The sequence below is a fragment of the Marmota flaviventris genome, chromosome 5 (assembly GCF_047511675.1).
Source record: "Marmota flaviventris isolate mMarFla1 chromosome 5, mMarFla1.hap1, whole genome shotgun sequence".
Classification (NCBI taxonomy): domain Eukaryota; kingdom Metazoa; phylum Chordata; class Mammalia; order Rodentia; family Sciuridae; genus Marmota; species Marmota flaviventris.
Genome location: NC_092502.1, coordinates 1,961,253 through 1,987,609, shown reverse-complemented (window position 1 = coordinate 1,987,609; position 26,357 = coordinate 1,961,253). Strand labels below are relative to the sequence as shown.

The following is a 26,357-nucleotide window of genomic DNA, read 5'->3' as shown; positions in this document are numbered from 1 at the left end:
TCACACGCCCTCGGCTGGGCCACAGGGTGCCCAAGTGCCTGGCCAAACATCACTCTGTAGTTGATGACAGTTATTATATATATCATAAAGAACCAGAGGGCAGGATTCAAAGGCTCAGCACACAAAGACGTTTTATACATTGTAGACATCTAACCCATAACGTGCAATTATTATACGTCAATTAAAAACAAAATTTCAAAAACCATTATTGTGAGTGTCTGGAGAAGTGTTTCCCCACAAGATTAACCTTTGGGTAGAGGAAAGCCAATGGTGGGCCTCATCCAATCAGGTGAAGACTCGAACAGCACTGGTTAAGTTGAGAGAGGGTGAGAGCGATGCCCAATCCCAGGCTTGGCACCATAGTTCCAGCACAGAGACCTTCCTTCGCTAGCAGCAGCTCCTCCAGCAGCACAGCTCCAGATCTGGATGGCCTCTAATGTGGAACTTTCATTAGGAGATGCTGGCAGGTAGCCCCGCTGAAGGAGACACCTGCTCTGGATGGTGTTTTCCTACCCTCTTAGAGACCACATCCAGAATCACCATCCATGACTTCGTGGGGCAGTGCTTAGTTTGGAATGAGGATTCACCTGGGGACAGAGGTCCCCTAGAGCCAGGGTTCATCTGGTGCTGAGCCTAAAGTCAGGGCTCCTGGAGGTGAAGGTCAGCTGGGGCTCAATCAACTAGGCCCCAGAAAGGAAAGGGACTTAGTTAGCATGCACTTGGCGCCTGGCCAGAGTCAGCCAGCCATTAGACTTGGGACTCAGCCAGGGTTTGAACCAGGGACTCCAGAGAGGGGTTTTCAGCCCAGGAAGGTGGGGAGGCAGCTATGTCACCTGGGGTCTGCACCAAGATGGCCCCCTGCTGGGAGTGGCAAACTCTGGCCAGCATTCCAACATCTCCAGCGCCTGAGATGGACTGCCCTGTCCATGAGTGGCAGAGCAACCTTGTGCATGACTGTCCTTTGTTTCCTGACAAGTGTGGCCTCCACTTCCTGGCCCCAGCACACTCCCTGGCACCCAGTGGCACCATCTTGTGTCTGATAATGACCTTCAGGAGCTCCATCTCAGGCCTTGCTCCCTGCTTGTCCCTGGGGAGAGGTCTCCCAGCCAGGCTGGTGCTGAGCTAGGTGCCCCCTGTGGCTGGTAGTGGACACTTGGGCACACGTGCCTGCTTACATGTATGCAGTCACATACATAGCCACAGTGCATGCAGTTACCAGTGTGCATATTAACACAAACTCACTCGTGCTCAGATGTACACAAGTGCACACACCCTGTTGTAAACAAAAGTTAGTTTTATTTTGCTCCCTTAGTTCCAAAGCTGGCTCTGAATTAGGAAGGCAGGCAGAGAGGTCATGGGCAGGCTTCCCAAGACCCCTTCCTCTAGCATAACCCAGCCACAGGTCCCCAACCACTGCTTTGTCAGTCTAGGCAGCAAACCTTAGCTGATACTTTTTGCCATAGAGGCTCAGAGAAGGGGTGGTCCTGTCCATCAAAGGTCCTCTGCAGAGTGTCACCCCAGGAGAACCAGGAACTGGTGCAGGTTGGGGCTGAGCCCAGGACCCTATGCCTGTCCTGGGATTGCTGGAACCAGGGCTCCAGGCTGAAGGTGTGGCAAAGGAACCACATATTGTGGCAGCGAGTGGAAACTGCAGTCCCCAAAATGTCTGTTCCAGGGACTCAGGTGGTCAGTGGGTTGCTGCAAGGGAGCTCAGAGGGAAGGAATGGGAGGCAGGCAGTGGTCATCTCTGAGGGCCCAACAGCTCAGCAGGGGCACGGCCAGTCATTCTGGGGCCCCTGCTTTGCCCACCCTTGGGGGCACACAGGCTTCCTCCTCCCCGTCTTTCAGCCTCAGAGGTGCCCAGACCCTGCCTCCTGTTGGCCTTCAGCCCCTTCTCCTCCCTACAACGTCCCTCCCCAGGCAGGAGAAGCAGCCAGAGCTGCCTTGGGTGCCGCTGTCTTAACAGAATTGAGATCAACTTTCCTCCAGAGCCCCCCACATCAGCAATCCCCGCCAGTATCTTCAGATCCACACAGTGGCCTTTCCGTCCCTGCTGCCGCTACTGCCCTTCTCGGAGCCAGCCCTGGGTTTGGCGCCTGGCCGCTCATGGGCCCCAGGCCGGCCCTGCTCTCCGGCGGTGCCCCCAGACGTGGCGCTGCCGGTTCCAGAAGCCGGTGCGCTGGCTCTGGGTGGCCCCCGGTTGGCCGCGGAGAGCCCAGGGCAGGGCGGGCTATCCCGGTCTCCGCCTGCTGCCGCCCCGTCACGCAGCGCCTGCAAGGCCAGATTAGCCAAATTCTGGTCATGCGCGCGTGCACGCTCAGCAGCACGCACCACCAGGCTGTAGTCGGGCGGGCAGGCCAGGCTGGTGGCCGGGGCCGGGAAGGCACAAGGTGGTGGGCGCGGCCCGGGACCAGGCACCTGCGCTGGTGGACCGCGGCGGCCACGTACGGCGTCCTGCGCGCTACCCAGGCCCAGGTGAGCCATCTCGCAGAGGTTGAGCAACAAACACAGGCAGCTGACCACGTACATGACCAGCAGGAAGACAGTCTTCTCAGTGGGCCGCGACACGAAGCAATCCACCACGTGTGGGCAGGGCTGGCGGCTGCAGGCGAAGAAGGGCCGCACCTCGAAGCCATACAGTAGGTACTGGCCCACCAAGAAAGCCACCTCAAAGGCAGCCCTGACCACCAGTTGGGCCACGTACACGCGCATCAGTCCCTCGCGCTGGATGCGTCGCCGTCCATCGTGTTGCCCGGCTGGACCCGGGCCCCCAGCCGCCTTGCCGTCTACCCCAGCCCCCTTGGTTGCCACCTCATCTGCGCGCTCCTCCTCCGTGTCCTCTCCCGGCCCCTCGGGCAGTCCTGGCTCTTCCTCTTCTTCCTCCTCCAGCCCAAGCATGGGTTCTGCCTCGCCCAGGTCAGTGGGCTCCGGCCATCCAGGCGGTGGCAGGTGCGCCCTGAGAGAGCGCCGGGGACCTGGGCGGCGGCGGAGCGCGCGCCTCCGCTCCTGCTCCGAGGCACGCGCCAGGCGGTGGACTGCGTAGCCCAGGTACATGACGGAGGGCGTTGAGATGACCACGATCTGAAAGACCCAGAAGCGCACATGCGACAGGGGTGCGAAGGCATCGTAGCAGACGTTGTCACAGCCCGGCTGCCGCGTGTTGCAAGTAAACTTAGACTGCTCATCGGAATAGATAGACTCGCCGCCCACAGCAGTCAACACGATGCGGAAGACTACCAGCACGGTGAGCCACACCTTGCCCACGAAGGTGGAGTGGTTGTGGATCTCCTCCAGCAGCCGCGTCAGGAAGCTCCAGCTCATGTTGGTCATGGGCGCGGGCGGGCAGGACCTGTGGGCGTGGGCAGCAGTCAACGACGGCCAGATGGGGGCATCTGGAAACCTGGCACTCAGGGTTCAGTCGAGGGGCCTTGCAGTCGCTCAGCTTACCTATAGCTGGTGACCCAAGCTCACCATCTTGCCTTCCCTGGATGGGAAAGGCATCCCCACCCAGGCCTAAGACCCTGTCCGTGGGACTTAGGGAGAACCTTCCTTGGCAGAGCCACATCTCTTGTTGAGCACCTGCCCATCCCTCTCTCCCCAGAACTTCTCAGGGGAGCTCTGTGGTCAGATCCTGCTGCACCACCTTGCCCCACTCCCTCCTGCTCCCACAGAGTTATGCCCCAGTATCTGAGGGTCTGTTCCAGGACCCAGTCCCCCAAGCCCCCACTACTTCTCCAACTTCCCAGCCTCTGCAGCCCCCAGCCCTAGTAGCCCCATCAACCCCCACAGCCCTGAGTCCCAGCAGCCCTGCCCTTCTCTCTCCATACCCTGCACAGCAGCTCTAGAGATCCTCTGCCTCGATAAAGGACCCCATCCTCTCCAAGCCCCTGCTGGTTCTGCTGCACCTAGCCTGCCAGCTGCCTCTCCCAGCACAGGACCACTGGGGCTCCCCGTGCAGCCCTAGCTCCTTCCCTCTAGACTGTTCCCAGCTAGGGGAACCAAGGAAGCCAGCATCTGTCCAGGTGGGACAATGTCTGGTGAAGCTGAAAACACAATGATGCACAGCCACCTTGGGCAGTGACAGAGACAGCCACATCTATGTGCTCAGAGGGGCTCTGGGGCCTGGTGAGACCCTCATATTTACCCTACCAGGAGTCACTGAAGGGCAGCAGGTGTGGCCTGTTGGGTGGGAATTCCAGGCCACAGGAGGGAGAGGTGAAGCAGCTGAGACCCCACCAAGCAGTGACGCCATGGCCTGGCCATACAGAGGGGAGTCTGGCCAGGCAGAGTTTGCTTATGGACCTGGTGGGGATGTGAGGAGAAAGCCATGGAGGATAAGGACCACGGACAGGGAGGCCATTTTGGAGGGGAGACTGGCATCTGGGTCTGGAATTGAGGGTGCCTGTCAGTGTCTGGGCAGTTGGGGAGGCAGCTGGACCCACGAGAGTTACCAGGTGACTCCTGATAGGGTAAATATGAGGGTCTCACCAGGCCCCTGCGCCAGGCAAACTGCCCCCTACCTCTGGCCTGAGTCCTGCTGTCCCTTCTGCTGGCCAGAGCCAACTGCTGCCAGGCCACAGCTGCCTCACCGCACACAGAGGCACAGTGCATAGTACTGCACACACAGGTGCTCCTGCACACCAACATGCCTGTGCACTTGCACACACATGCACCTGCCCTTCCCCATCCCCTCTCCACGCGTCATCTGTCTGCGTAGCGGGTGAATGCTCTGTGGATAATGATGGCAGCCAGACCCATGGAGCTCCTATCCAGCCTTCCAGAGAGGTGGACAGCTTCACAGAGGAAGTTCACAGACAAAATGCAGAAAACCATGGGTTTGTGCACACCTGTCTTTGCTGTCACCTGAAAGGGCCAGGATGCAAAAACGCCTGAGGATCTGGGGACGCGCCTGGCCCCAGGCTGTTGTCTCTAACTCCAAGTCCCTGAAAGGAAAGAAGCGCTGATGCCAGAGCCAGGGCAGGGACACAGGGTGGCTTTGGAGAGGAGGAGCCTAAACACGAGGCGGGTGCACAGGAGCAAGACACACAGCGGGGCCTGTCGGAGGGAAACCAAGTCAGCTGAAAGCGCTCCTGGTGGCTAAGGCTGCTTGGACTTAGACTGGGCTTAGACCCCTGAGGGCTTCAGTGACGGGTGGAGCCAAGATGAGGAGAGCAGACAGATCCTGCCAGGAGATGCACCTGCCACCAGACCCACCTCCCACCACTGCGGCAGGAAGGACCCTGCCTCCCAGGGTGGCAGAACAGAGGAGTCCCACCGTCGCAGTGATCACTGCTGTCTCTGCCATGACCCAGGCCAGTGCCATGGCCGAGCACTGTATGGGTACCATTTGTGAGATGGGCTCTTCCTCCCCAAACTCACAGCCCCGCAAAGCAGAGAGCTGGAGTCCTCCCCATGGGCCGTACTACAGAATGCCTGGGCGAATTTGTCCAGCATCCCAGGGCAGGGGAACTTCGTGACCTTCACGGAACTTGCATGAACTTCCCAGCTTTCCTGGGAGTCCGCATGTGTTTAAAGTAAAGGACGCACCACAGAGGGGCCAGCCAGTGCAGGGCCTTGGAGCAGGGGAACCCTCCCCCAACACTAGGCCTACAGTGGGATCTGGGAGGGGGTCCACTGGAGGGCCTGGCTCCTCCAAGGGGCGCCCTGGTGTCAGGCCCAAGGCAGGCAGTGAAGAGCATGGTGGTGCGAGGGAGGAGTGACCCCAGCTGGCCCTGTAGCAGTCAGTCAGAGGCCAGGGAAGAGCAGGAGGTGCAGGCTCTGGAGTTTGGAGGAAGGATGTGGGTTCAGGGCAGGAGCAGGGACTCACAGAAGGCTCACAGAGATGACAAGGGTCTAACAGTGGGGTTGGGAGCGCAAATCAGGGCTCACAGGAGTGTGGGGGCCGGGGCTCACTACAGGGCTTGCCTGTGCCCAGCAGCCCTGGGTGTTCCCTAGCCCTGGGCACTCTGAGGCCATCAGGTGGGAGGCTCCCAGTGATAGGGGAGGCATGGAGCTGGTGGAGGGGGTACAGGCAGTGGGGGCTGCCTCTGCGGGGGTCTCTTCCAGGGCAAGTAGGAAAGGCTGCCTGTCAGCAATCTCCAATGTCAGGGCCTGGTCAGCACGCCCAGTCCTGGCACAGTGGGAGACCAGTAGCCCCAGACCTACCAGCAGTAGGATGGGCTTCCCCACCCCACCCCCCCACCCCCACCCCCGAGTCCTGATCACTGGCTCTGAGCTAGGTCCTGGGAAACACCCTCAGGCATCCTCAGGCGTCCACCCCTCTCAGAGTGGGGTGGCTAGGACCGGGCTTCCCCTGCTCTGGTGGCTGCTGGAGGGGCACCCTCAAGTGCTCAGCTCTCCAAGCAGGGGCTGGGTGGGGGACTGTCCCTTGTCCACACATCAGCACCCCTCATGCCTGAGGCCCCAGTCCTGATTGTCCCCTCCCAGGGTCCTCAGAGGTGGCTGTAACACTCACCCACAGCAGCCTCGGCGCCCACCCTACAGGCTGGGCCCTGGCACACCCACCTGAGCTTCGACCATGCATCTCCTGGCGTGCTGGCCCAGAGGGGATGCGCACCCTTAACCACCAGGACCCAACCCTCAGGCCCTGGTGACCTTGGCAGCCCATGGCAGTGAGCCTGCTGCCCCTGTGTGCACGGGCAGGCCACCTTTGGCCTTTCTCTCCTGCCTCCTCGTCCCAGCCTGCTTCCCACGTCTCCAGCCTCCCCTCTCAACCACACAGGTGTGCCGAGGGGTGTGCAGCCCGTGTTTAGGTTCACACCCACTTGAACACTCGTGCAACCACGGGCTCTCAATTCCACACCAGCCAGCACCTCCCTGGGGAAGCCCCCCAGGCCTGGGGGGCAATCCAGCATGTCAGTGGACACTTGAGCTTCTTGGGAGGTGGCCTAGAAATTCAGCCAGACCCCAGCTGCCTGGAGATGCAGGCGTGGGCTGAGGTAACTGCTGCCATCTTGTGGGCCTACTGGCCTGGGACCTGGCACTCCAGGCTGGGGACCCCTCACCCTGGGTACCCTGTAGTGATCATGTGTGCTTCCCCCACCTGCTCTCCTGAGTGGGACAGCTTGCAGCCTGTACCCGAGGGGCCCCACCTGCCGCCATTCCCCACCTGCAGTCGAGCCCCCCCCTGGGTGCTCAGGGAGGCACAGAGCCCCGTGGACCAGGACCCAGGAGGGGAGGGGCCACCCCTTCCTCAGAGATGGAGACCAGGTGGGATGAGGGAAAATCACTGCCCTGCCATTGAGATAGCTGCTGCTGCAGTACAACCTGGAACTGAGTGGCCGGTCCTCCAGAAGTGGGGCTGCTGGCCTGAGTGTGGGTGGGGAAGACAGAGGGATGGGGGTGACAGCCTCCTCCAGAGTCACCAGGGAGACCTCCCACAACTACCGCAGGAAGGACCCCGTTTCACAGGGTGGCAGGACAGAGAAGTTGCACCTTAGCAGTGATCACTTCTAACCATCTCTGCCATGACCCAGGGAGGGTGCTGTGCTGCCCACTCTCACAGGGGTCCACATGCACCCCCTGCACCTTGTCCCTGGACCCACATCCCTCATGCCCCCCCACAGCAGATGCCTGGGCTCATGAGGACCTCCTGTGCAGAAGCTTTGGTGGCCCTAGCGCAACGGTCAGCAGGGCTGTTCTGGACAAGTCCTTCTTCCCCCAGGCCTTAGTACTCCTCCTTGGGACCCTAACATCAACCACCCATCCTTGCCCTAACGCCTTCTTAACAAGCCTGCTCCAGCCACCTCCAGAACCCCACCCACCCTACTCAGCACAAGGTTTGCTATCCTTGCATGACCTGCTCCTTGGCCATATGTCTGTTCTGCTCCCCGCTGAGGCCCTGGGCCCAGCAGGTGAGAGGGGCTTGCTCAAAGGACAGCCAGCCTGCCTGGGGTCCTGAGTGATTAGAGGCTGAGTGCCTCCTGGCAGTGGAGCAGGCCCTGTGGGTGGGACCCCCTGCCTCTGGCTTTCTCAGTCAAGCCAAATAGTGCCCAGGCCCAGCCTCTGAACACACTGCAACTGGCTGGGGGCTCATCAGCTGCAGGCAAGGGGCTCCAGCTGCTGGGGGAGATGCCAAATGCACGCCTTGCTCACCAGGCAGGCCCTGTGCAGCCTGAGGCCCCATCTCCCCCACCCATTGCCCAGAAGCCCCTAAGTGGCCCCTGCTCACAGCTGGGCAAAGATGAACAGACACCCAGAGGGGCCCCTCAGTGCACAATCCAAGCAGTTGCATGCTCCCCAGGATGAGTCCTTCTGTAACCCCCCTACCTCCCCACAGGTCCTGAGGCTAAGCCAGGAGTGGGGTGCAGCAGGGGTGAAGTCACCCTACCTCAGCTGGCTGAGGGGTTCACCGCTAGTTCCTGCTCTGGATGAGTCTGGGGAGGTGGGTGGGGTTCCCAGGCAGAGCCCTACCTTCTCCAGGCTGGGAAATACAAGTCTCAGTGAGCCCTTCCACCTGCCGGACGATGCTGGTCCTTCCCGAGGGTGTGTGGCTGGGCCAGGGCCACCTCTCGCCACCAAGCACAATGGGGGGTGAAGGGGGGGGCCTTCAAGGGCTCCATTGTTCCCCCTGCAGGCCTCAGGGTCTGAATCCCTGATTGTCCCTGGGGGCAGGGTAGCTGGAAAGGCCTGCCTAGGCCCACAGCAGTCCCCGACACTGCACCTAAGGTCCAGGCCTGGCTCTGGCCTGCCTTCCTTGAAACACATCTGGCCTTTTGGACAGGGCCCAAGACGCCTGGTCTCCCTAGCTATTTCCGCCTGGGCTTCCTGCCTGCTTCCCTCTTCCAAATCCTCATCCACCCACATGCCTGGGTCTTGCCCTGAGTGGCTTCACCTGGACACCATAGGCAGGGCTGGGGCTGACCCCCTGCAAATGTGGTGCCCCTCTGCTGGGGCCATTTTCCTGGGCCAACCACACAAGAAGAGGCCCAGCACAGCCAGGGTTCCTGAGGCACACCACTGGGGCCCAGGACAAGATGGATAGCTACCTCTGAGGAGGCATCTCCCTTGGGAGCCCCCAAATCATCCTGGCCTCCAGACCTCAGGGATCTGGAACCTCTATGGAGGCTCTGGGCATCTGCTCCTACACCAGCCCCTAGGACCCTGATCCCACAGCCTCAGCTCCCTGTTCCCTACCTGGATTGTCTCTCTGATGTCCCTAGCTGGCCCAGGAGCAACTGGGAGAACAGGCAGCAGTGGACTCCCAGAGCTGGGCCTGAGCTCCCCAAAGGGACATGCTCAGGAACAGCCCTGGCTGACATTTCCATGACTGGTGGACACTGGGTCAGGTAATGGAGTAGGTGCCAGCAGACACTGTCCTTAGGGCTGGCTGGGTAGGAGTGGAGGGGACCAGGGGTCCCGTGTGGAGGAATGTAGCTGTGGCCTTACTCAGGATCAAGTCCCCACCTCAGGGTGGCAACACTCTAACCCAACAGTCACTTTATTAGGATGTCAGTCCCGCTCCAGCGGGAGGGACAGGGGAAGGGACAGAGACAGCTCAGGGAAGGCAGATGGGGGGCACCTCCAGCCACAGTGAGGGAGGGAGGTGGGCAGCAATCCCACCCCACATGCCAAACACCAGCTGAGGTGCAGAGCTGCCATGTGGCCAGCAAGGAGCAATTGTGCCCACCCCAGTTGGGAAGCCATCCTGGGTGCTGTGTGGATCCTCAGCAGCCCAGACAGATGCAGGGCACGGGAAGCGCCTGTGGGTTGGACAGCTGGTCCTCAGGAATGGCTTGTCCCCTGAGCTTTCTTGATTTCCTGCCCAGGAGGAAGAAAGAAAGGTCAGGGAAGGCTGGGATTGGGGAGGACTGGTCCTCCCATCTGCTGACACCCGGTCTTGTGCCAGTGTGGGTACACCAAGCCTCTCCAGAGTCCACACAGGACGCAGCCTGAGCAGGGGCTGCCCAGGACCAAGGAGGGAGGCCCACCTCAGACAGTGCCTGCTTCAGTGCCGCGTAGGCTTCATCCAGGTTATCATTGATGATCACCAGGTCGAACAGGCCTGGCTCCTTGCCTGGGGATGAGATAGGGTCAGGGACAGGCAGCACCAAACTCATCACCTAGCTGTGTTCCCTTGCTGCTATTCTGCGAGGCAGTCCCAGCATGTCCAGGCTATGGGAGGGACAGACCCCAAGGGCCAGGTGCCAAGCCACACTCTCCTCTCTGCAGAACCCCAGCAGGGGCTCAGTCCTGTCAAGCTCTTGAATCCAAGCTCAAATTCACGACTGTCTCGAGACACTGGTCAGGGCTAGCAGTGCTGGTGATGTGGCTGCCCCACGCCCTTGCAGAGACAGCAGAAGGGCCAAGCAACCCCCACCTGCAGCAAACTGAGCACAGACCAGAGGGAAGAGGATCCGGGTGGAGACGGGGGTGTGAACCTTTAGGGGACCCCAGCTGCACTCACTGCTGTCCATGTCTGCCCGAGCGGCGGCCAGCCGCTTCGCCAGGCTCTCCTCTGTCTCCGTGTTACGCTGGCGCAGCCGTTGCTCCTAGAAAGCAGGCCCATGTGGGGTCAGAGCCTCCTGGGTGCCCGCCCAGCCCTGCCCCGGGCACCCACCAGCACATCCAGTGAAGGAGGCTGCACAGAGATGTAGATGGGGCGAAGGTCTGTCTTCTTGATGTTGCGTACGCCCTGCAGGTCCACGTCCAGCACGCAGATGCGGTTCATGGCCTGCACGGCCCGCACGGCCGCCTTGCTAGGGTCAGAGATGGGCGCAGCCAGAAGCTCAGTGGCACTGCTCTGCTCTGCCAGGCCCCAGGCCTCCAAGACTTTCAGAGGGACTTGGCCCCTCCCCTCCCAGCCTCCCCTGGGCAGCTGCAGGGCCTCACCTGTCCCCAGCACCCCCTGCACTTTCCAGAGCACCCCAAGCACACCCCCACCAGGCCCCTGCCAGCATAGTCACTTGTCCTGCAGCCACATGGGGTTCCTCTTGGTGGGCACTGCCTGACCCCGGGCTTCTGGACAGGCCTGTTTCTGTGCCTCCTCATGTGCTCCCTTACCCACTAGATGGCTCAAGGGCTCCATGGGAGCTGGGGAAGGGCACGCTGCAGCAGGCAGACTGAGTGGAAAGTATCGGAGGGGAAGACTGGAGAGCCCACTGCTGCCATGACATGGGGACCCTGACCCATGGCCCCAGGGGTTTTGGGCCTACCCCATGCACAGCCCACCTTGTCCCATACAGGTTCCCTGAGAACTCAGCATGTTCAATGAAGTCCCCAGCGGCGATGTCATGCTGCATCACCTCCCTGGTCACAAAGTAGTAATCTGGAGAGGAGGAAGGCTGTCTAGAGGTGCCCACCACACGGCCCGGCCAGCATCCCCATCTCCTCGGAGTACTGACAGCCCTCCTTCCATCCTGTGTCCGGGTTGCTCTGTCCTTGTGTCATGTGCCACTGCTTGCACTGTCCCCTCTGTGGGGACTGGAGACTGCCAGGTTCCACAGAGGAGGTGGGGACCCCTGGGCCACACATCAGGCATGGAGTGTCTGGGACATGCTAGAGGAGCACACTGCCAGCACACCACACAGCAGCGGGGCCAAGCTCAGCCTGGGTCAGGTGCCCAGGACACTACTTCTGTAGCTTCCCCCAGGCTGACAAGAGGCACAGGACCTAATCACACCCACCACCCCTGAAGGCAGAGACCCTCTCACAGGTGGGAGACCACTGTGTGCACTGCAGCCAAGAGGCAGGGGATGAGGAGACCTCCCAACACCATGCCAGCTGCAGCCAGGGCCCATGGACTACCCAAGCCAACTCACCTCTGCCGTTCTCCTCACCAGGCCGCGGGTCCCTCGTGGTATCTACAAAAAAGACCCACCACCCACTGAGAGACTCTGGGGCCCACCAGCTCCACAAGTCTTCTCTGGCAGGTATGCTCTGCCCAGGGGCCGCCGCAGGGCTGTGCACCAGACCTGAGGCCTGCACCGCATAGGCAGGAGGCCTTGGCAACCCAGCCCTGCCCTCTGGGGTCCATGGAGACCAGGAGGCTTGCTGCAGACTCAGACCCCAGGAAAGGGGCATAAGCAGAGCACCCCCAGGCTGTGTGTGTGCCTCTGGGGCCTCCAGAGTGGCTCCATGCTGGGGACAACACCCCTAACCTCTGAAGCCCGTATCTTCATGTCCCCAAAGTACTCACGGGACACACTGAAGCCAAAGATGCTGCCGTGCTCCTGGAGCAACCTCTTCAGCAGGGTGCTCTTCCCAGCCCCGGATGGCCCACTCAGCACCACGGGCCTGGGTCCCGACATGCCTGTGCAGGGGCAGGTGCAGGTGTGGGCAGCTGTGCCCTCACCCATGCCAGCACTGGACCACACAGGAGGCAGTGGGGTGAGGGCCTTCCTGTGCAATGTGCACCATGCACAGAAGAGTGCTAATCCAGCAAAGATGGCCACAAGAGCAAGGAGGCCAACAGGGCTCCAGCCCCACCCTTGTGTCTCCCCCAGCTAAGCCTGAGCCAGATGACACTGTCCACTCCAGTTCCATCCTACTCAGGGCTGCCTCCAGGATCCCATCCTGAAACCCCTGCCCCACCCAGGGCTGCCCTACCCAGTGCCACCCCTCTGGGACCCTGAGACCTTTACCCCATGTGGGAACCTAGCTTTGGCTCCTACAGGTGGTACTGCCTGCTGGGTGGCCGGGTCTGAGGTGGGAGTGTTCCTGTCCCCACAAGTGTGGTCTCATTAAGGTCTGCTCAATCCAAGTCTGTTCTGGGAACCTCCCACTAGTCCTGGTCTCTGATGCCAGAGTTTGGGAAGCACTGGCTGCTGGCAGGTGGGGCAGCCCTAAGAGGGGAAGCTGGATGTGGCTAAGGGCTCAACACCTGTGGCAGGAAGGCACTGAGCAGCCTATGCCAAAGGGGAGGTCTGTGGGATCAGCTGAGCCCTACCCCACAGCTCAGCACAATCTTGCACCAGTTTCCTTCCTTATGGATCTGCTGGCACTGCCCTAGGACAGGGACCCTCCCCTAGGATCGACTGAATCCCAGCCCTGACCCCACGGTCTCCCAGCGTTTGACTGCTCCAATTCACCCTCCCACCAACCTGGCCCTGAGCAGGCCTTCTTTCCCTGGGGGACAGCCCCTCCTGTCTCCCTGGGACAGCACCCACCTGCCTGGGGTGCAGCCTCCTTTGTGGTCAGCCTGGGGCAAGACTGCAGTTGCTCTGCACTCAAGGCTGGGGGCTAATCTCTGACAAGCCTGCACCCTGCCCTTCTGACAGCTAAATCCCCTGGACACCCAATCCCGCCCTTCTTAGAACTAGATCCCCTGGGTGCCCAGCCCCACCCTTCTGAGAGCTAAATCCCCAAGTGCCAACCCTGCCCTTCTGAAAGCTAGATCCCAGGGGCCCTTACCCTCACAGGGAAGCCAGCCCCACCCCCATACCGAGGAGGAAGGAAAAGGAAGTTCCTTGCCCTGCCCTACCCTAGCCCATGTGAGCTGAGGGGTGCAAGACCAAGTCTGCCCAGGGCAGCATATGGGTGAGAGTAGGAGGGAGGAAAATCCAGGCAGGATTTTGGGGACTAAAGCTGCCACTCTGTGCTGGCCTGGGCAGAGGGAGACCCTGGAGGCTGTGTAGGAGCTGGAGGGGTTGCCTGGCAACCCAAGCACCTTAGCCCTGGGCTGTTAGCAGCACAGTGCCTGCAGGGACAAGCACCTGTGTGGACAGGCCTGCTTCTTAATCTCCAATGTAGGCCACGAGGTCATCTCAGAGCACCATGCCGGCTCTTCACATACAGGGGCATACGCCACAGGACACTGCCCGCAGGTGCCCCTACAAGGTACACGCACTCAAAACATGCACATCCGCACGTACACACTGAAACGCACACGTTTGTACGTGTTCTTGAGAAGAAACACTCAGGACCGCTTGCGAAATATGCAGGAAGGAGGGATAGGGGAGCCTGGCCCACATCACCAGCAGGTCAGTGACAGACTGCTCTGGCCTGCCTGTCCAAGGTGTCTTCTCACCTGTCACGCTGCTCTGCATGCCACCTTCTCTGGGGCGTCCAGGCAGAGCTCACCCCCAGGCCACCCCTGCTCACCCAGGCCTGCTGCCAGCTGCACATCCTGGCTCCACAGGGTGGCCCTCCCTGCTGCCTACACCAGGCACTCAGGTGGCCACAGGTTGGTGGCCTGCTGCTGCCTGTGGGGGCTCTGCATCTGCTGACTTGGCACATTCAGTTTCTCGTACCCCAGAGTGTCCCAGGACACAGGAGCCCTGTAACCCAGGCCAGCTTCTAGAGCTCCTGGCTCGCGTAAGGGTAACATGGGTTCACGGCAGGGCTCACCCTGGGGTTGTCCAGACTCAGTGCATTCCCCAGCACTGTCCATGCAGTCTGTCTGATTTGCCCCACTCAGCTGGCTTGTCTACAAAGACCGAACGCCCAGAAGGTGACTAACAGGCCACGTATGGCCAGCTGGGCCAAGGGCCTCAAGCTTCAGTATCACCCGACTTCTGTGCCAAATGACACAACTACCAGCACTCCAACAGTTTAGTCACCCTGGTAGCAACCAGGAAGGACCACATAAAAGAACAGGTGGCATGTGGATTCCTAGAAAACAGACACCTTCCCAAAATCCCTGATTTCCACTAACCTAGTCTATGATTCTGGAACCCTCAGGGGTGGAGAGGTGGAGTTGTGAGGAAATCCTGCTTTTCCATTCTTTAGCTACTGAATAAAGCTTGTACTGCTGATGCTCAGCTTTGGTTTTGTTACTGGCTGCCCAAACCTGAATGAGGAAAGGTCTCTACCTTGAAGGTCTCTCCCTCATAGGAAGGGAGCATTTCATCCCTAACAAGTATACGGACTCCTGCAAGCAATCACAGCACAGATACTTTGGTTGCTGAAAAGAGAAAACCACCTGGAAGAATGATGAGTACTACTGTACCAGGAGGAGGAGCACTACTGGAACAGGAGGAGGAGCACTACTGGAACAGGAGGAGGAGCATTACTGTACCAGGAGGAGGAGTACTGCTGTACCAGGAAGAGGAGTACTAGTGTACCAGGAAGAGGAGTACTAGTGTACCAGGAAGAGGAGCACTACTGTACCAGGAAGAGGAGTACTAGTGTACCAGGAAGAGGAGCACTACTGTACCAGGAAGAGGAGTACTAGTGTACCAGGAAGAGGAGCACTACTGTACCAGGAAGAGGAGTACTAGTGTACCAGGAAGAGGAGCACTACTGTACCAGGAACAGCACTGCTGGAACAGGAGGAGGAGCATTAGCGTACCAGGAGTACTACTGTACCAGGAGGAGCACTACTGGAACAGAAGGAGGAATACCACGGAACAGGAGAGGAGTACTACTGTACCAGGAGGAGTAGTACAACCGTATCAGGAGGACAAGCACTGCTGGAACAGGAGGAGGAGCACTACTGGAACAGAAGGAGGAGTACTACTGGAACAGGAGGAGGAACACTACAGAACAGGAGGAGGAGTACTACTGTACCAGGTACTGCGGTATCAGGAAGCTGAGTACTACTGTACCATTAGGAGGAGGCTGTCCCACATTTTGGGAGGATGGGAGTCTGTACCCCATCCCCAGGGCCACTCACCTGTGGGCTGTGGTAGCAGTCAGGGGGACAAATGGATGACAGTGAGGGATAGGGAACAGACAAGCAAAACAGTGAGAATCTGAGATTAAGGCGATAATTTTGTAAACTGGGCCCACTGTGCTTTCTTTTAAAGAGTAATTTACCTGCAGCCCTGCCTGGCTCAAGTCCACAGGATACATTCTCAGCTAACTACCTGCTACCTGCATGAGAAATGCAGGCCCAAAATGTCAAGAAGAACACAAGTTACCCCAAGGGAGACTTCTGTGGCCCCCAGAACACAGGAGATGAAGGATAATTCTCCCAACCATAAAATTGGTAAGAACAGGTTCCAATCAGAATCAGTCAGTATAGCCAAAGTGAACTAGAGTTATCATGATAGCCTGATGTCAACATGCTGTCAAAGGGCTGGGGTTGTGCTCAGTGGTAGAGTGCTCACATAGCACGTGCGAGGCCCCCTTGGTTCAATCCTTAGCACCACGTAAAAATAAATAAAATAAAGGTATTGTGTCCAACTACAACTGAAAAAAAAAAATGCTGTCAAAAGTCAAGAGGTGGACCAGGTTGGGACTGTCTGACAATTTCCCCAGGACTCCAATAAAACTGGAGAGCAGGAGGGGCATGCTGTCCCCTCTCTGAGAGGACCCACTCTCTCCCTTGAGAGTCTCCTTTTCCTTTCCCTTCAATAAACTCATGCCTGCCACTCTGAGGGACATGTCTGGTATCTTCCTGGCACAACCCCAAGAACCGGGTAAGAAGGGACTGCTGCGACTGCCTCAGCTTAGCAGCAGGCCTTGCTCTAACAGAAGCACACTGTGCAGGTGCCCATACCCCTGCATCACAACCAGCTCCATCCCTGCCATGGCCCTGCTGCACTGCGCACCCCAGGCCCAGCTTGCCAGCCTCTTCAGGAGGATGCACCCCACCTGTCCTACCTGGAGGAGAGGCAGGGAGATACAGCTGGAAGACACCAGCTTGGCCTGGCAGACCTGGCACATGTTCTAAGGGCTCCACAGAGTCTCGCCAGGGCACAAGCCACACACTGAGCACCAGGAGCTCACAACCAGGAGTACCTGTCCCTCTTCCACAGGACCACATTGCCCTGGCCAGCCCCACCAGAGGAACCACAGGCTGACAGCAGGCCCAGCTGAGCTGGTGTAGGCCCCTACTGGAACAGTGGGGTGTGTGCGCCTGCGCTGGGGAAGCCGGCACAACTAACGTGGGACACAGCTGTAGCCCCAGGCACCTCCCCTGGGAAGGAAACTGCACAGCTGACTCTCACCCTAGCACCTACCAAGAGCATTGAGCCAAACCACAGGCCAGAGGCAACTTGTTTTGGGGAGACTGTGGAAAGTACTCTGGACCCTTTGCTCTTCGGTTCTTTCAGTTCCAAACTCTGGTCACGAGCCAAAACCCCCACATCTGTAAGAAGTGGCTGAGATACAAGAGAATTCCATAGGAGCTCAGGAGGGACTGTCACCCAGAAGCATTTGCTGGGAACTACTTGAATTGGGCTTCCCTTGTACCAGCAGCCCCGCTCCTCTCCTCCCTACAGCCTGCCCCTAGGACTGGATTCTGCCACAGCTGCCTCCTCCCTTTGCCTTCCAGAAGACACCAAAAGAACGAAGATGTCAGCTCCCTTTAACCCTCTCCTGAGAAACAAGTGGCTTTGGGCACCCAGGTGACATGTCCCAGCTTGAGACCACCCAGCCCTATGGAGCTTCTTCTAAATAAGGTGACACCTAGACCAGGTACAGTAATGCCTGCCTGTAATCCCAGTGAATTGGAGGGTTAGGTAGAAGCATCACAAGTTCAAGGCCAGCCTCAGCAACTTAGTGAGATCCTGTCTCAAAATTAAAATAAAATAAAAAATAAAAGGGCTGGGGATGTAGCTCAGTAGTAAAGTGCTCCTGGGTTAAATACCCATTACCTGCCCCCCCAAAAAACAAAATAAAAAACAAAACAACAACAACCAAAAAAAAAAAAAAAAAAAACCTAGCACCTGGAACAGCCTGAGCATTTTCTGTCTTATCCTCCTACCCAAGTGGGACAGGATCTACCATTGCCTTCAGAGGAAGCCAGAGCAGGGTGGAGCACCCAGCCCTGTACAACTGCCATGCCTTGCTGACACTGCCCTGTTTGAGATTCTCCCCACCAAGAAAAAGGAACAAGGGCAGAACAAGCAAAGAGAATAGAACCAAACAACAGTAGAGTGCAAGGACCCCACGGGGCTGGCCAGTAGCCCTCTTCTGCAGGGGGAGACCCAGCCCAGCACAGGGAGGGTCAGAGAGGAACCTGGAGCTGAGTACAGAGGCACCTTCCTCCTCCACCTGCTTTCCTGGGCTTAACCCCCAACTCCCTCCCTTTCCTTCCTAATGATGTGGGATCATTCTCCTCCCATCCGCTCCTTCTACCTCTTTCTCAAATCATCTCAACATGCTTCCTGACTATTCTGCATGTGCCTGAACAGACAGGGGAAAGTGTGGGGTGGCTGGAGCAAAATGTAATACATTCAAGTTCACAACTTCAGGACATGCTGGTCTTGTTTTTTCCAGCCAAAATCTAGTGCCAGGCCAAGGTTTCCAGAGCCTCAAGGAAAGGCAGTGGCACCACTGGCCAGCATGGCAGGAAATTCTGCTATCAGTGACTGAGACAGGAAAGCCCCAAGTAGCAAATCCCATCCTAACCTGTCCTTCCTGGGGACTGAAGAAGAAAGTTTTCCTGAGTTCCTCAGAGCAAAACATGGTCTGTGAAGTCTAAGAGTGACAGAAAACTCCAGAAAAGCCCACACTGTGGCAGGCAAAGCCCTCTGAAGACCCTGCAAGGGTGAACTTGAAGGACACCCTTCTACAGAAGCAAACTGCGTTCCTTCTCTTCCCTTGACTCTACCCAAGAGTGGCCAGCTATCACCTGGCTTCCACCCTCTCCTCAGGACAGGTACTACATGGCACCTTCACCTGCTCCAAGCATCACCTATAGGAACTCCTGCACTTCTCGCTTGGAGAGCAGGCTATGTATGTTCTCAGTTCTCAGGCTGAGCCCAAACTTGAGTTTCTCCATTTTATGAAGCAGTAGTTTGCCATAAGCTACTCATTTTAAGTGCAAGTGCCAAGATAGAATGACTCCATGCCTTGTTTATACAAGTAAACCACCACCATCTGCCCAATACAACCAACTGTAAGGCACACATTGATAAATAACTTATATATGCCAACTTATCAAACTAAATTAAGGAGCACTTGGACGCATGGACAAACCAAATCACATCAGGAACATCAGACATGGGAGCTTATCCATCTCAGCAGATGCAAACCCCTTCCTTGCTTGAGACCCATAAAAGTAGGAGCCTTGAGACTGAACGGCAGTACCTTGACCCCACCCCCTGGGCACTCATCAACAGCCTTGCTCAGGAAATTCACTAGTGAGGAGCTTCCATTTCCTGTCCCTGTTGGGCTGCAGCAGAGAAGTCTGTCCTGCTGGGATGGCCACACATGGCCCCACTCTAAGCTGACACCGAAACTGCCATCCACCTGGACTCTGACAACTCTGCAGAACTGATTCGTTAAAATTCTTATCTGACCACCTACCTGCAGTGACTGAGCCTTGACTCATGTCTCAGCCTGGGCTCATGATGCAGCACCCTGTAAGCCTGCACTGCCTTGACCCTTCCTCAGTCTTTCTCCTGTGTACACCATTGTGTGATGTGGGACTTGAGTGTTAGACAGGAGGAATTAGGGCTGGATAAAAGACCTCGTATTTTCCTGGATTACGACTTTCAGCGAACCCATTCAAGGAAGGCGTGTCGTTCAACAGATTGACATTGTGGAAAGACATAAACGTGTTTGGCCTGTTAGTGACAGAGCCCCCTCACGACAGCATCCTGTGCCCTGCAGGCTCCATCTCGGCTCAGACCGTGCTTGGGGACAGCTCCGCACCGGCGGCTTCTGGAAGCCAAGAGGAGCCAGGCCCCGTTGCCACAGCCGCGCTCGGGACACTTCTAAGCGCCGGCCTACCCAAAACCCCGCAACGGCCAGCCCGCGAGCCTAGCCGGGGACCTCCGGGGCGGGCGCGGAGCGCGCGGACTGCCGGCGGCTGCAGCTCGGCGCCCGATCCCGCCACGCAAGGTTTTAAGGACCGGCGGGGACGCGTCTGCCAGGCTCCCGAACACGGACAGTCGCCACCGCGGCCCCGGAAAAGCCGCCGCCAGCAGCCCGCACCGCACTCACCGTCCAGAGGTGCCCGGCCCAGGGCGGCCGCCGCCAGCCCGGCCAGCGGGCGCCGCAGCATCGGGGCCGCTGCCACCGCGCCGCCCCTCCCCGCCCGTGAGGCCTACGTCACAGCGCCGCGCCGGCCCCCGCGCGCTTACACGTGGATGCGTCACAGGGCCGCGCCGGCCCCCGCGCGCTTACACGTGGATGCGTCACAGGGCCGCGCCGGCCCCGCCCACGCGGGCCTCCGGCCGCCCGCGCCAACCACCTCCGTGACGTCACATCCCCGCGCCGGCTGCCCTTGCGCTTCGGAGGCCGACTGCACTGGCCGGTTTCTACGCAGCGTCCCCCTGCTGCCCGTGGAGGGCAGGGGCTGGCTCTTCCAGGACGCAGCGTGGGCTCCGAACGGTTAGGGGTCGCGGGCAGAAGAGAGCATCCAGCTGTCGAGGGAGGACCGCGTGGCAGCACGGTCTCGGGTGGGACTGGCCCGTGCTTGCGGCGTGTAAGCCGGGCAGCCTCCGTTCTTACAGGGAAACTAGGTCCTTGTCACCGTTTCGGAACTGACAACGCGGACGAGGGATTGCGAAATAGGAAAGTTTTATTGCAAAGGAGAAACAGAGGACTTTTGTCTCCAGGCTGTGATTCTCCCAGCGAGGGAGGACGGAGGATAGAATAATAATAGTACAAGGGCTTGGCCCCAGATATTATCAGTAGCTATGATTAGTGTCCCTTGGTGTCCTTGAGAGAGCTGTTGCTCCAGTTCCCAGGCTTAAGTTCTTTTACTCTTGTGGGCAGTGACACTTCTGGGCTATGAAGGATACAAATAGATTATCCTGGGACAGAAAAAATGTTAGTTTTATAAAATAAGACACTTGGCGGTGGAGGGGCAAGGTTTACCCTCAGCATGAAGTTGACCCTGGTTACAGTTCTACAGGATGTAAGGAAAGCTCCTCTGCTATTAGCAGGATTGTGGGTTCTGTAAAGTGGGGGCAAGGAGAAAGAAAATAACGGATAGATTAAATTAGGTTGCTTTTTGTAAGGATTATTAAAAGACAAGAGTCTGGCATGACATGTTGAAGTGTGAATATTAGAGAAGCACACCCAGGCAAGCATATAAAGCAGGGTTTATTTAAAAGGGGTACAATAGACTTATCCCAGGAAGGAGAAGGGGGCTATAGCTGGAAGAACCCAGGCGTTTGGCCCTTTTTATATGTCCTAGGCTTCCTTTGTTCTCCTGCCCTCTTCCCCATACCTTTCTCCTTCCTGCCAAGGTGACTAGGCCCAGGAATGCTCCGAGGGATGACCAAAAGGTGGGAAACAGGTGGGCTGAAGGCGGAAGGGCAGCTCTAGACACATTAATTAACAACCTTATAGCTCCCTGTAGGGAGCGGCATTTCCTGGGACAGGTTACCTTAGAACCGTTTGGAGCAGGGACAGGTTCTTGATAAGGGTGGAGGAAGGGCTCTGAAGGAATTAACATTTCAATCTCTCTGGGCAGCCTTCAACTTCCCAGGACTCACTCAAAATTGGCCTGACTCTATCTGACCTGACTTTATTTATCTCTCTATACTGACCTGCCTGTCTAATTCTGGCTTCAATATGATTCTTGAAATTCTAAGTACAGCCTTATCCTGCCAAATAAGAAAGGCAGGTGGGATCAAGGAAAAATTAAGCTGTAAGTGAAAAATCAGCCTCTACCTCAGAGCAAAGCCTGTCCAAGGAAAGGGACATGACCTTTGTCCTTGGAAAGACCCACAGAGCACTCCTAGGCACATTCCCACCCTGCTAAGTTGTTTATCTACAAATGAGATCTGCTGCACCAGGTGTCCCTGACTCAGTCAGGCTAGGTGGGGGCCCATAGCAACCCGCTAGCAGCCACCAATCAGCATGAGACAGGGAAATACCTGGGATGCCAGGTGACCCTCCCAGTAGTTTATGGTGTTGGGAAACCATGTAATTCAGCATGAACACCCCTCTTGGCTTAAACCAATCAGTTCAAATGAATACCCCTTCTGTAGTAACCAATCACCCCTACCCAACCTGTTCCCGCCAGTGAATGTGCTAATCATGTTTTAGAGTTGTTATTTGATTTTCCCGTGGTGTGTGATGATTTGCTAAGAGATGCTATGACGTATGTGGGGGTAGGGACCCCTTCTCCAAAGAATGTATAAAACTGCTGCAAACCCTGGGCTCGGGGCCTCTCAGCGTCACCAGTTGCTGTGTGTGCGTGCAGAGGACCGAGCTAGTGTGCAATAAACACCTCTTTGCTGTTTACATCGATCTTGGTCTCTGGTGGTCTTTTGGGGGTCCTGAATTCGAGCACAACATAAGAGCAGCTTGGAAAGAGCAGCCCAGTGTGAGGCTATCAACTTCGCCAGGTGTGCAGTTTGTCTTTTTGATTATGACATTGGGCAGTTGGGTCAACTTGCTATGACCCACACTTCAGACATGAGATTTGTCTCCAGAAATTTACATGCAGTGTTAAACCACCATGCAAAGAAAGACCACTGACTCCAATTTTAAATCAAACTTGTATTATGTACACAAAGAAAGCTGGCCAGGACTGTCTTTCCAATCAGGGCTAGAGAGCAGCCCCCCAGCTTTCCAGGAACAAGGTTTTACAGCACAAAAAGTTGCAAAGGATGGTGTCTTGAGAACTTACAGCTAACAGGATTTTGAATACAAAGGCAGATAGCAGGTTAGTGATCTACATGGCATGATATTTCAAGGTAGGGAGTAAATTCAGATCCCAACATCAGGATTTATGAGGCACCGATGAGGTTTCAGAGAGGGTTGTTATCTGGTCAGGGGGAGCCAGGATTTGTGAGGTGCCACTAAGGTTTTAGAGAGGGTTAAGTAAAACAGAAATTAACTTTTCATGATTTTGTGATGAGATGGCTCCCAATCTTAGGGTTCATCATCGTTGTCCAGCTCCAGTTTATAGGGCTTTAGGAAGTACCAGATTTCTGTTCTCAGAGACTAAAAGGCTCAGGGTTTACTCCAGTTGAACTGGGCTGCATAAAATAACCACACAAGAGACACAAATACTTTTTACTTTGGGGTCGCTGTGATGGCTCCTCTGACCTTAAGGGTCCCCAGGAAGAGAGAGAGCGAGAGCACGTGCTGACCCCTTTTATTGAGGAGAAGCTATTCAAATGAGGCAAGGGGTTAGGTTTCAGGGGCTGAGTCTATCTTCATGATGTCCACTGTCAGCAGGTTGACTGACATCTGGGCAGGCCACACCCAAGGACACAGTAAGAGAAGGGGACACACACAAGGCACTTCCATGGAAGATTCTATCCTAAACAGGGCAAGGGGTTATATTACAAAGGAACAGGTGAGCATAGCTTCACCCATGGGGCTGTAGCAAGACACACCCAAGCATGAGACACCTACCCGCGGACCCAAGAAAGGTGGGGAAAGCTCTGCCACATTTCTGCGACTGCATGCCTCAGCACCCAGCAGGGGAGTGTGACTCAGTCACGTGCAAGGTTGGTCTCACAAGGAAGGAGCATTCTTGTTCTTGTTGGGAAAGTTCTCAACCAGATCTTGGAGGAAACTAGAACATCCAGTCCAGACTACAGGCAGGCAATAGCAACTTGAAAATGTTGTACAGGGTTATAGTCCAATGACAAGCGTACTATCTTGTTTTTCTTCTAAAACAGTTTTTCACATTAGTTACCCCTACTTCTATCACTCATATATGACTAATCTGTTTGGAAAATAAGTTAGGCCTCATCAACTTGTCCTGATTGTTTATAGAACTGCAGCAAGGACTTCTGATAAGAAATCTCAGATTGAGGGGCTGGGGATGTGGCTCAAGCAGTAGCGCGCTTGCCTGGCATGCATGCGGCCCGGGTTCAATCCTCAGCACCACATACAAAGATGTTGTGTCCGCCGAAAACTAAAAAAAAAAAATAAGTAAATATTTAAAAAATTCTCTCTCTCCTCTCTCTCTTAAAAAAAAAAAGAAAGAAAGAAAGAAAAAGAAAAGAAAAAAGAAATCTCAGATTGGATATTTAAAAACTTCCCAGCACTAGTGAAGCCAGATTTAAAGTTAGGTAGTCAGTGTAGTTAGGTAAATCGGGTCTAATATGGGTCTAATATCAGTGAAATCTAAAATGGAGGCCGTGCGGAGAATGACTCAGGGAAAACACAGGACAACTCATGGAATGTTAATGAAGTCCCGAAAAGGCCCTAGGCCAAAGTCCACCTCAAAGAAAGGTTAATGAACAGCCCCCAGCAAAAAGGTGCTGACTCAGAAGTCCTTCCTGACCAGATTACTTCTTTGGCCCACCTGTGTCCCACCCCTCGGTCCATTCCATCACTGAAAGAACTATAAAAAGGGGAGACAACATCCCTTCCACGGATTCCACCTCTTGGGTCCCCTTCTTCCTCTGGGAGAAGTCTTTTCTGCTGTCCTTTAATAAACTTCTAATTTCTACTCTGACCTTGCCTCGGCGTGCTTCTTTGGTGTTATTCTTCAACATTGGGGAAGCAAGAACTTGTCACCGGTCAACAGCGGTAACACTAGGAAGCCAAAACAAGGCTGATTTCAGATGTTACCTGTAGTACCTATCAATTCGTTTTGTATACATTCTCAAATGTGACATGTGGTGAAAACTTTGTATATAAACAGTATTTCCAATTGTATTTCTATTACAAAGAAAACAATGCTTAATAACTATGCAACTCACTGTATTGCCATAAAAATAAGGATACTCATGATAGACCCAGCCTAATACTCTCTGAAGATTGGGAGCCATCTTGTCACAAAGGCATGAAAAGTTAATTTCGGCTTTACTATAAATTACTGTGATTTCTAAACTTGCTTGGAATGCCTGCCCATGCCTTGAACTCACCCATGCCTGGCTTTCCCTGACCAGATAACAACCCTCTCTGAAACCTTAGTCTAATAAATTCTGGCTTTCCTTGACCAGATAACAACCCTCTCTAAAACCTTAGTGGTGCCTCATCAATTCTGATGTTGGGATCTAAATTTACTTCCTACGTGCTGAACCATTTAGACCATTAACCTACTACCTGCCTTTGTATTATGCTTGTCAAAATTCTATTATTTGTAAGTTCACAAGACACCCCCCCCTCTTTTGTAACTTTTTGTGCTATAAAACTGCATTCCTAGAGAGCTGGGGTACTGTCTTCTATTCCCACAGGTTTCAGGAGAGATAGCCCTGGCCAGTCAGAATTACAAGCTTGCTTTAGTTTGATTTAAATTGGAGTCTTTTCTTTTCGTTGTGGTTTAACATTCATGAGTACTTTCTGAAATCTGAGGGGATCATGTAGGGAGAAAAGCAAAGATTGATTTTTGTTCACAAAGATATACTTTTACCAAATTCTAGCATGCTATAGTTAGCTTAAAAAGAAAAATGCTTTTTAATTTAAGAAATTGTCATCAAATTTAAGTTAACTGACATCTCATAATTGTTCATCCACTGTCACCCATTCATCCAGTCTGGTGTCATGTTTGTTTTTGTGGTGCTGGGATTGAACTCAGAGCCTTGTCAGTGCTACACAAGTTCTCTACCACTGAGCTAAATGCCCTAATATAATTATTGAGTCCAGTTTTTCCATTAGAGTTTTGGAAATCCTTACACAGTCCAAGGTATATCCTTAAAAGTTACCATAACCAGCATTTGTCAGTAACTTTTCCATCCTTTCCACAGTCTCTTTGAAGACACTTTATAATGATAATCACTTGCAAAAAAAAACTTCTAGAAAAGCATAAGAATAAAGCATTTAACTCTGAACAACATGAAGTGGCCATGGTTGGAGATTAGATGAGAGTTCATTACAATAATCATGTAACTGACAGGGAAATTTAGTTATTTCTTGGCCTGCACTTTAACATAAATGGCAGTTGACAACATATCAGACTTTTAGGAATTTTCTGTTTGTTTTGGGTTCTCGCTTGGTTGCTCAGGCTGTTCTCAAACTTGTGGGTTGAAGTTGTGAGAAATAGAGATTTCAGTGATCCATTTTCAGAATATAGTATCCATTTTAACTAGTATCTAGTTAATATAATATTAACTTTATTTTTTATTTTTTTTTGGGGGGGTGGTTTTGTTTTTTGGTTTTTTTATTCTTTAGGGCCAACTGTGAAAGAGGTCAGCAATATATTAACAGCAGCAATGGACAAGGAAGAGCAAAATAGTGGATGAAAGAATCTTGCTGGATGTTTGTTTGTTCATATATTTTGTTTGTTTGTTTGTTATTAGCCAGAAAATTGCAGCTGGCTTATTTGGAAATTTCAGGCACACATCTCATCTCCTTAGATCCTTCACAGATTTAGAATTCAGTCTACCTGAGGGCTTTATAGCCATGTAAGAAAGCTTTCTTTATCTAGCTTGGTGGCAGCCAAAACAGATTCCATGTCATTAAGGATGTCAGACCTCAGAGCTTCCTGAAGACTGGGCATCAACTCCTCTCCTTCTATGTTCATTCCATCTCCTTCCAGTGTTCCAAGGTCCATATTTGTCCCAGGAATGGCTTCAAGGTAGTCTGGGAAACAGTTCTGCTGTGAGGGCAGGGTGCTTTGGTTGGTAGTATCACCTGTATCC

At 55.2% G+C, this 26,357-nt stretch overlaps 2 protein-coding genes across 3 annotated transcripts; both read right to left on the bottom strand.

The window, feature by feature from the left end:
* Window positions 1-1,274: 1,274 nt before the first annotated feature.
* Gjc2 (gap junction protein gamma 2) lies at window positions 1,275-6,155 on the bottom strand. Its single transcript, XM_027922458.3, has 2 exons — window positions 4,848-6,155; window positions 1,275-3,349 (listed from the first exon to the last, which is right to left on the bottom strand). The coding sequence occupies exon 2, from the start codon at window positions 3,328-3,330 to the stop codon at window positions 2,023-2,025; it is 1,308 nt and encodes a 435-aa protein (XP_027778259.1). The 5' UTR covers window positions 3,331-3,349; window positions 4,848-6,155; the 3' UTR covers window positions 1,275-2,022.
* Window positions 6,156-9,444: 3,289 nt separating this feature from the next.
* Guk1 (guanylate kinase 1) lies at window positions 9,445-19,906 on the bottom strand. 2 transcript variants are annotated; one of them, XM_027922411.2, is made up of 8 exons: window positions 19,798-19,906; window positions 12,158-12,271; window positions 11,781-11,822; window positions 11,191-11,287; window positions 10,580-10,718; window positions 10,427-10,511; window positions 9,951-10,036; window positions 9,445-9,780 (listed from the first exon to the last, which is right to left on the bottom strand). In XM_027922411.2, the coding sequence occupies exons 1-8, from the start codon at window positions 19,856-19,858 to the stop codon at window positions 9,745-9,747; spliced, it is 660 nt and encodes a 219-aa protein (XP_027778212.1). In that variant the 5' UTR covers window positions 19,859-19,906; the 3' UTR covers window positions 9,445-9,744. The 2 variants fall into 2 exon arrangements, with proteins under 2 accessions (XP_027778212.1, XP_027778213.1); XM_027922412.2 differs by lacking the exon at window positions 12,158-12,271 and having other exon boundaries at window positions 19,798-19,873.
* Between the last annotated feature and the right edge of the window lie 6,451 nt (window positions 19,907-26,357).